Source organism: Mizuhopecten yessoensis, unplaced genomic scaffold, assembly GCF_002113885.1.
Source record: "Mizuhopecten yessoensis strain PY_sf001 unplaced genomic scaffold, ASM211388v2 scaffold11145, whole genome shotgun sequence".
Lineage (NCBI taxonomy): Eukaryota > Metazoa > Mollusca > Bivalvia > Pectinida > Pectinidae > Mizuhopecten > Mizuhopecten yessoensis.
Genome location: NW_018408902.1, coordinates 488,718 through 499,612, shown reverse-complemented (window position 1 = coordinate 499,612; position 10,895 = coordinate 488,718). Strand labels below are relative to the sequence as shown.

Genomic DNA, 10,895 nt, shown 5'->3' with positions numbered 1-10,895 from the left:
TCATTTCTAAATGTCCAATTAGGAGTGGAATAGTTACCTGACCTCTGATCTCTATGTCACTACCATTTGCACTGTGTAACCATTTCAAGTCAGACCTCTCTATTTCAAAAGATTTTCCTAATCCTGTATTATCAAATACTTTACTGCTTATACAAGAAACACCCTCTGCTCCTGTATCTATCAATGCTGAAAATGTTTTATTGCCTAACCTTACTGGTACCTGATATTTGTCTAAGGGTTTGGTGACACTACCCCGATTGCTATTGGGTTGCTCATCCCTAGGGACAGGCGCGTACCCCTATTTATTCTTAATATGTTTCTGGTTTCTAGTATGGAGGTTTCTACATATGGCTTTGATGTGACCCTTTCTACCACAATTATAACATGAAGCATTTTGGAACCTGCATCTTTTAGCAACATGCCAGTACTCACCACAGTGGCGACATTGGTCCCTTTCTCTCCTGTCCTGCTGTTGGTCACTCTGCGTCCTTACACTGTTCACCTTTTTAAGATTGTCTAGTTCCTTTTTATTACTTTCATGCTCTTGTCTCAGAGCAGACAGTTCTTGTCTTGAGGCATCTAATGTGTTTCCTTCCTCCCTTGCGTTATAACTTTGGCTGGTTAGTGTTCCTGCCATTGTCCCATATTTGACCACTTCTTCCAGTGTACGAGCCTCCTTGCCCAACACAAACGCCTTCACAGTGTCGTCCAACCCATTGATGATAATGTCTACTATTTCAGCCTCATTTCTTTCAAATTCCTTTCCTAAGGCTTGCACTTGGTCTACGAATGCAACTACCTCTTGTCCCTGTTGTTTTAGACTTAGAAACTTTTGCACTTTCCTAGGCCGGTCTATGTCCTTTGGGAAAAATCTTTCCCTAAATTTCTCTGCCAATAGTTGGTAATTATCCTGAATGGCCTCATCCTGAGTATACAGCCATTTTTCTGCTGTACCTTTTAAATACAGGCATAGCTGTACCGCCTGCTCTTCTTCTTTCCACTTTTTTAATTTTCCATTTTTTTCGAATTTTCCCAACCAAATTTTTGCATCTGTAACACCGTCAAATTTTTCCAACACAGGTGTACTGTGGTCTTTGTTAGCCATTTTACTGTACCACTAGATGTTCCATTCCGATACTTTCATGTAAATGGATGTAAAGGCATGGGGTTCGGTTGATAGATACCCCGTACCCGGATTCTCCGCCAAATATGTGACCGATGTCGGTCTGGGGAATAAGTACTCAAGTCCGTTTCCCGTTCATTTCTTTATTGTTGCCAACTTTCAGTTCCTACTTCTGCATACCATTGCTAGCACCTTCTATCTTAGCTCACTTCCAATCCTGATCTAATCTGGCTCACTTTCCATCTCCCAACTCTGACTCTGTTCTGCCTCTCTGTACTTCCGTCTGCCTTCTCTCTCCCTCAGTCTGCCTTCTCTCACTTATACTAAAAACTATCCCATCCCTAAACGATATGTCGTCCCTCACCCCTCTTTCGACACTGTTCAAACTCCCATCCTCCATACCCCACCACACCTAGTCCAACATTCTCCCCTCACTCATTTCCACTCCAATCCCGACAACGTCTCATCATTCCCTCGCCCCTATCACCGACATCATATCCCCTCCAATCGTCTCATCATGCCCTCGCCCCTATCACCGACACCATATCCCCTCCAATCGTCTCATCATTCCCTCGCCCCTATTACCGACATCATATCCCCTCCAAACGTCTCATCATTCCCTCGCCCCTATCACCGACATCATCTCCCCTCCAATCGTCTCATCATTCCCTCGCCCCTATCACCGACATCATCTCCCCTCCAATCGTCTCATCATTCCCTCGCCCCTTTCACCGACATCATATCCCCTCCAATCGTCTCACCATTCCCTCGCCCCTATCACCAACATCATATCCCCTCCAATCGTTTCATCATTCCCTCGCCCCTATTACCGACATCATATCCCCTCCAATCGTCTCATCATTCCCTCGCCCCTATCACCGACATCATATCCCCTCCAATCGTCTAATCATTCCCTCGCCCCTATACCTGACACCATATCCCCCAGACCCAATCCTTACAATGCCTTACATTCCCCTCGATGATACATATTTTCATGTTTATATAGACGGAAATGAAATACTGAAATCGATTTGGTTTATTTTGTTGAATGTCCTTTTAACATCTAGGGTCACTTAAGGCCGTGCCTCCATGTGTGTTGTGTATGCGTGCATGTGTGCATGTGTGCCGGAGACGGGGTATGTTGGTGTATTTGCTTCCTTGTGATAGCGCGGATGATGCAGACTTTAAAGTGCTATCTCACAATGCCTAAGGCACCCAGCACAGCATTCCTTTTGTTTGTTTGTGTTTTACGTCCTATTAACAGGTACGGTCATTTAGGAATTGGACAACAGGCAAAACCTATAAAAGCCATCTCCTTATATATAAAAAGTGTATACATATAGTGAAATGGAAGTATGCAGCCTTGTATGAAATTATAGAAGTATTAATATGAAATTTTATTAGAAATTATTGAATCACCAATAGTTTTAACTACTATGAAGCGGTCGGTCAAAAATGAACTGGAGACCAACCCAGACAAATTGTCCATAAACTCACACCATTCATCACTCAGATCAGTTAGGGAGTTAATGAGGGCTAGTCTTTGGTTTATATAAAAACGAAGAAGTGATCACAATCTTCAATCGGATAACCACGCATACAGGCAGGGTTGTCATTTCAGTACGAGTTAAAAAGATCCGAGTTCAGATTACTAGCATGATTTTTTAATTGACATATATAGGGCAATATAAAACAGTAGTACTTTGGGATTGAGAATCTGTATCAGGTGAGTATAAAAAAGTTATTTAGGGCTCCAAGTGATGTCATTGTTGGAAAGAGAAAAGATGGATTGTTCCATTCAGACATAAGTTTCGGTAAAAAAAACTAGTATTATAAAGAATAAGACGTAACATTACCACAGGGTACAGTTCGCCCATACCATATCAGCATATTCTAAACTTCCTAACGACCTCAGTCACATAGTGGTTTTGCTATGTGTCATGATCAGTGTTAGTCGATTTATTGATCTGAGACTTCGATCGCTTTCTAACTGTCCTGGTGAATTACTTTTGCTCTTGGGTTTTACAGTGTTCACTATCGCCCTCTAGGCTCTCCGATATTTGTTCATCGACGTTTTCTTATCATGTCCTAAGATATTAGATAAGAAGCGTCTTGTGGGGCTTCATGGCCGCTGCTATGCCATGGCTATGATATATTCTCTGCAACTTAAAACAAAATCCCTTTGTATATGAGATGTTCCTCCTATTGACCAATCGTGTTTTGTTTAAGCATGCCTGCCTCTGGATAGCATGGTACCAGATCATTAAAGGTTATCATGTGACCATTGCTATATCCTACTCCGTATCACCCGAGACTAAAAAAAATAGTATGGAAATAGTCATATGGTAACCTTTTTATTATATTTTGTCATATGTTTACCTTTGTAAACCAACTTCTTTACCTTCTTATACGTGTCGTTTATGTTAAGCATTCCCTTGTTTCCCCATTTGATTCACTACTCCATAGCCTGTCCTGTTCAACACCACTATTCCTGGTCGTTACAAATTATAGATCGGTCGGATTACAATGTCATATATATCTTCATTATCTGTTTCATTGCTTTCTCTTCTGTCTGCTGATAAAAAAAAATGTCTTCTGTAAGTTAGTGATCACATCATTCTTCACCACATCAAATTATATATATATATATCAAGCCATGGATAGGAAGTGCGCTTTTGGACATATTAGAAGATGTTATTATAATTTAAATTTATCTTTATTTTTTCGAAATTTGCGTTTTGCCTTAATATGTTACACAAATTATACTCTGGCAACACTGCAGATTAACATCCTCTGAAGTGGTTTTTCCCCATTTCTGACAGTATTTTTTTTTTTGACAGTAACAAAAATTCGCCTAACAAATATATGTGCACTTTTGTAAATGTCTAAAAAAGCTTTATGCATGTTCACTGTATTAAGTGTCCTGGTTGCTGAAAGGTCACAGTTTTGGAATCAAACTGATACAGGGTTGTGTTACTGTGTATGAAGTATGTTTTTCACATATAAAAGTAAGTAATTGTGGTTACTCCGGAAAGAGCACTTAATATAGTGAAAATTGATGTAAATTGACACTGGAAAATTTCAGTAAACATCTCGTTCAACTATTATGATTAGATAGAATAAAATGACACATGAATACTAAATAAATATCAATCTTAATATGAAGATTTATTAATCTTCTGTTAGATTCATAACCAGTGAAAATAAAACGTATTACACGTCCATGTTGTTATAAAACAAAACGTATTACAAGTCCATGTTGTTATCATACAAAACGTATTACAAGTCCATGTTGTTATATTACAAAACATATTACAAGTCCATGTTTTTATCATACAAAATGTATTACAAGTCCATATGTTGATATCAACAAAACATATTATATGTTCATGTTTTAATTATACAAAACGTATTACAAGTCCATATGTTGATATCATACAAAACATATTATATGTTCATGTTTTAATTATACAAAACGTATTACAAGTCCATGTTGTTATCATACAAAACGTATTATATGTTCATGTTTTAATTATACAAAACGTATTACAAATCCAGCTTATAATTATACAAGACATATTACATTCTTTCATGGGTGAATTATACAAAAAAATATTGCTTCTTCATGATGTAATCATACAAAACATATTTGAAACTGATTCAGATTCACTCATCACAAGTTCTATTGTTGGACACGAGAGTACAATGTGCTCCCTGTACTGATTCTATAGACCCCAGTACATACAGCACTAGTTCTATAGACACGAGAGTACAATGTGCTCCATGTACTGATTATATAGACCCCAGTATACACAGCACTAGTTCTATAGACACGGGAGTACAATGTGTTCCCTGTACTGATTCTATAGACCCCAGTACATACAGCACTAGTTCTATTGGTGGACACAGGAGTACAATGTATTCCCTGTACTGATTCTATAGACCCCAGTATACACAGCACTAGTTCTATAGACATGAGAGTACAATGTATTCCCTGTACTGATTATATAGACCCCAGTATACACAGCACTAGTTCTCTAGACACGAGAGTACAATGTAAACCCTGTACTGATTCTATAGACCCCAGTATACACAGCATTAGTTCTATTGACACTAGAGTACAATGTATTCCCTGTACTGGTTCTATAGACCCCAGTATACACAGCACTAGTTCTCTAGACACGAGAGTACAATGTAAACCCTGTACTGATTCTATAGACCCCAGTATACACAGCACTAGGTCTATAGACACGGGAGTACAATGTATTCCCGGTACTGATTCTATAGACCCAAGTATACACAGCACTATGTCTATAGACACAGGAGTACAATGTGTTCCCTGTACTGGTTCTATAGACCCAAGTATACACAGCACTAGTTCTATAGACACGGGAGTACAATGTATTCCCTGTACTGATTCTATAGACCCAAGTATACACAGCACTAGGTCTATAGACACGGGAGTACAATGTATTCCCTGTACTGATTCTATAGCCCCAAGTATACACAGCACTAGGTCTATAGACACGGGAGTACAATGTATTCCCTGTACTGATTCTATAGACCCGAGTATACACAGCACTAGGTCTATAGACACAGGAGTACAATGTGTTCACTGTACTGGTTCTATAGACCCCAGTATACACAGCACTAGTTCTATAGACACTAGAGTACAATGTGTTCCCTGTACTGATAATATAGACCCCAGTATACACAGCACTAGGTCTATAGACACAGGAGTACAATGTGTTCCCTGTACTGGTTCTATAGACCCCAGTATACACAGCACTAGTTCTATTGGTGGACACAGGAGTACAATGTGTTCCCTGTACTGGTTCTGTCGACCTGAGTGATATCATTTCATGTTCTAACACAATGTACATATCAGTGGATAGGCACCAGATCTCCTTGATGTCTTGTACATCATGATAATATTTTTCTTTCACTTTTTGTTTTGGCCGTTTTTTCAGCAGATGGTCTGTAGCGCTGACCTAATTTGATTTCTTCTCCGAAGTAATGGTCACAAAGCAATATAGGACAACCTGTAAATTCGACCTTATAATCATAATATAGCGTAGTTTCCTCTGGTTCATTCTGAGATTCCCCCTCATATCCTAATTCTTTAAGGGTCATATCTGGAGGCAGCATGGCCTCACGATTACGGGACTTGTCATTGAAGAGTGAGAGTTTGGTCGACTGGATGCCTGTGAGCTCTGCGATGAGTTGTAGGAGGCCACACACAGGTATGTGAGTATGGACCAACTCCTCCAAATGCCACGGGTGGTCGGCATTAGCATGGAAAGTCACAAACACCAGCTCTAGTAACAAATACCTGTCAACATAAAAGGCAGTGTTAGATAGGAATCGGGGCTCGTGTCTGCAAGTTATTACTGTGTTTCAATAACATAATACTGAGGACATGTGAAGTGCAACTTTTCCATAAATATAAAGTCAACTTTCCATGAAATGTGATCGCCAGGAATCCCTTCTTTTCTGAAGAGCTAAGTAGTTGACCAAATCTACCTTCAGAAAACCATACAGTGGACCACATACTGGTGAAAGTTAAAGCTAAGGGAGATAACTCCCCTGTAATTTGAATGATTTAAAACAGTTAATGGGTGGGAAGACTTTTCAATAATTGGTTTGTCGAATGGACTACCATTGTATATGTAGTTTGACAACATCAACACATTTCTATACATAATCAGGAAACCTTTCAATTTCTGGTGAACGGTTCAATAGTGATACCATTGTGTTTTATTGAGAGTGGTTTCTACTTGCCTGGGGTTTTTGATCATGCTAGGCCCATTGATACCCATCTTACACACTTTACAATGGTCCATAGTACGATCTGTTTTAATGAGAATGTTTTCTGCCTCCTCTGCCTCTTTTTCCATCTCCTCCAATTCTCTGTCAAATAATACAAGGAACTAGATGTCAGATATATACTCCAGTATATTCTGTGGTAATACATGCATATTAATTCTAACCAAAGAATGCACTTATACTGAAGAAGAAAGTTAGGTTTCAAAGTATATTAACTAGGGCACATATGCAACTCAACTGATCATTAGATTTGAACATAGTTACTTTCTACTTTTTCAAACTACTTGACATTACTTAGACCCCTATGGAATGCCATATTGTAGTGAAATGACACATCACCATGCCGACCTTTTGGATTGGCTCGTTACAATTTCTGACCTGACATGTTCTGTGAAAAGTTTTTGGAATATCTAAACAGGTATATATAAATACAAAATGTAGCTTTTTTTGAGAATGTCACCTAGTTTTAGTTTTTACTTACCTGACATAATGTAGACCTTTAGGAATGTCTCTGTAGTTTACTTAACTGACATGCTGTAGACATTTAGGAATTTCTCTGTAGTTTATTTACCTGACATACTGTAGACCTTTAGGAATGTCTCTGTTAAGTATACTTACCTGACATACTGTAGACCTTTAGGAATGTCTCCGAGTTTACTTACCTGACATACTGTAGACCTTTAGGAATGTCATAGTAATCAATGTCTCCACTGTTTTCTCTGTCCATCAACTTTGCCAATAAATGTAACTCAACCCTGTTACAGATAACACCAAGGTCGAACATGCCTGTTAAATGAAATGAAAAACAACTGGAATAAACTACCTCCCATTATGTATACAACATTTTCACATTTCAACAAAGACTGTTGTAATTCATCGTATTTGTTAAATGTCCTGAAATTTAACATAAAAAGACATTGGGCATATTCAATGGCAGCTTTCTTGTCATGATGAAATGTGTTTTTTATTGTTTGTTCTTAAATCTCAATGTATTTTAATTTGTAATAATGTTTAAATTATCTTATGCTATAAAATTTAAAATAGTACTAAATGCTGTAATGTTGCAAATATAATTGCCTCCGTTATACATTGGGGTCCATATATATATATATATTTATGAAAAATATTAATAAGATAAATATATATATATATTGAACATGATTTATATTCAAGCATATGTGTTAATTTGCAAATTGTATCCATTTTTTATTGTTTACATTGGCAAGGCATGTGGATCAACTTGAATGTATTTTTTGTACTACTGGAAGTACCAATTAAGATATGCAAAGAATTGAGATATATATAATAATCCTTGCATATTGCTGCGATTGAATATAAGTCTGTAACAGACTAACACATTCCCCTTTTTACCCTTTTTATTGAACAGAGATTGAATTTTTCCCTAAATATTTCTCACCAGACTTAAAATCATCATAGTTGATGTAACCTTCTTCCTCTTGATCACATTTCTTAAAAAGTTGAACAGCCAGTTGAGAATTAGCAGCTAGCCAGCGGTCCATACGATTCACAAACGGAATGAAGAAAATTTTGTTGGCCTTTAATTTGTCAGCAGCCTTTTCTAACTTTTCCTAAAATAAAAATGAGAAGGCATCAAGATTTTATATCATAAACTGTAATTAAGATTTTTATGATTTTTTTTAAATAGAAAACATTCGATCGGTATGGTCTTCCAGCTCTACTATGGGGAAAAAATAACATGTATATATATGTATCTAAGCCAAGGAGTTCAACAATAATGGCACCATTCATTTATCAGCATCATATTTCAGATTCTATACATCTTTAAAAAAAATGTGATATTGCTTTTTAATTTTTAATAAGGCATGACAGATACTGAAATTAACAGAAAGAAATACAATGAAATAATACTAAAAATTAATCAACTGCTTAAAAGCTGAAATTGCTTAAATGATAAATTCAACTTTCAGTATAATGGGAATAATTACAATGTTTACAGACTCTAAAATATTAAAGCTAGTAAAGTATATATACTTTACTAACTTCTTATTCATTTCTGATTGTTATATTAAGAAATCTCTTTTCTCAATTTTTCCAGTCAATTACTGCCAATTCCATGCCTTTCAGTCTGAGTTTATTTGGTCTCCTAATTATATGTACAATATAAAATAAAAAAAATGATATAGCTTCCCATACCAAGGCTTTGTCTGCAGTGGAAACCTTTTTCTTTTTTCCTTTTTTCTTCTTTTTTCCACCTTTTCCGTCTGCTGCACTGCCAGGTTTGAGTTTGCCATCAGCATCAGTGATATCCATCATTGTACCGGCATCAGCCTCCAAACCTTCCACCTTGTCAGAGTCATGTTTGCTGGAGGAACTTCTGGTCAAAAGTACAGACATTGTAAAGTTGAGCGTTTGTTGAGATATTATACCAGGGCACTATACATGTAGATCAGTAGTGAAAACCAAATAACAGATGAAGTTTAAGGAAGAAAGAAACATGAACATTTGCCATTAAAGTGCTTAATTATCAAATAACTAGTACATTGCAATAATTGTTCCAGCAACAGCATATGTAATGCATCTAGTGCACTACAAATTATGCACACTACACTAATGTACATATTATTTAATAATAAGAATAATAACTCTAGGTTCTTATATACCGCTTTATCACAACCTAGTTCATAGGTCGTCTCAAAGCGGTTCACAAATTATTATCCATGGTTATATATATGGCCTTTGCAACCAGCCAATACCTTTCTCAACTCCCTGGGTAGCATACAGACGGAGCTGCCATTTCGGCACTAATTAACAGCTAGCATTCAACAATTCTAGCACGTACTGCCCAACCACATACTCATTTACAGCTGAGTAGACTGGAACAAGCGGAGTAAAGTATCTTGCTCAAAGATACAACAGAGTGCCGTGCCATGACTCGAACCCGCAAGGTGTCCCTTCGGTCACGAGCCCGCGTCCTACCACTATAGACAACCGTGATACTTTAATATGATATATATATATTTACCTACATGTACAGCTAGTCTTGCATTTACTTTTGTGTCTATACCTATGGACTTGTCCCTCCATCTTTATCTGTACTCAACCAGTTATTGTAAAGTACCAGTTAGGCCTACTGTGAATTGCGTTTGCCTTATCAGGATAATTTGAAATTGTCAGATATTCATGTTTGAGATTTGCTTGAATATTTCAAATTCTGTACGTTCATGATTTATATACATTGCTATTTTAAACAACATAAATATTGATTATAGCATCATGGAGGACCAAGTTGTGTGTATGTAAAACTTTTATAAACAAAAAACGTACAAAAAAATCATAATTTAGATTCAATATTGATCCTAGCATATTTTCCAACTGAACAAAAACCATAACTTAATAACTCGTGCTCCAAAAGGGGCTATTTACTGTTTTAAGCAATATTATGTAGACTAGTTACCAGTACATGCTATAGGCCTATATCGTAAAGTCATTGTCATTTGTCTCTGAAAACTCACGGAATATGCTCTTTGCCTATGATCATTACGAATGTTTTCACATTTTTCTCTGTCATATCTGTAGATATATCTCTTTCTTTACAAAAAGTACTTATCTATTTATCTTACTTTCCCTTCTTTTTTCCTCCCTTTTTCCCCTTTTTGGGCATTCTGAACAGGAAACACAGAGAAGTCGAAATAATCACTAACACTTTGCCGCCATATTGTTTACGTAGTTTCTAAGGCTAAATCCGGGACAGACTAACGTCTGGAATGCAGTCAGATTTGACATGATTTTAATGGACGATCAGGTACAAGATACAAGAAACAAGAAACTTTTTAACGTCGCATACAGGTAAACAAGGAACATTAGCTCTTGAGAGCTATTATTGCGACAAACATATGTAAAAATAACAATAACATATTATATTACAAGTAAAGGGAGCTAATCACATATACTAATAATAAAACAG

At 36.9% G+C, this 10,895-nt stretch overlaps 1 protein-coding gene across 1 annotated transcript; it reads right to left on the bottom strand.

The window, feature by feature from the left end:
• Window positions 1–3,475: 3,475 nt before the first annotated feature.
• On the bottom strand, window positions 3,476–10,661 carry LOC110466856. Its single transcript, XM_021523651.1, has 6 exons — window positions 10,552–10,661; window positions 9,125–9,305; window positions 8,367–8,538; window positions 7,612–7,735; window positions 6,905–7,033; window positions 3,476–6,455 (listed from the first exon to the last, which is right to left on the bottom strand). Exons 1-6 carry the CDS (start codon window positions 10,590–10,592, stop codon window positions 6,047–6,049), a joined length of 1,056 nt encoding a protein of 351 aa, XP_021379326.1. The 5' UTR covers window positions 10,593–10,661; the 3' UTR covers window positions 3,476–6,046.
• Window positions 10,662–10,895: the final 234 nt, after the last annotated feature.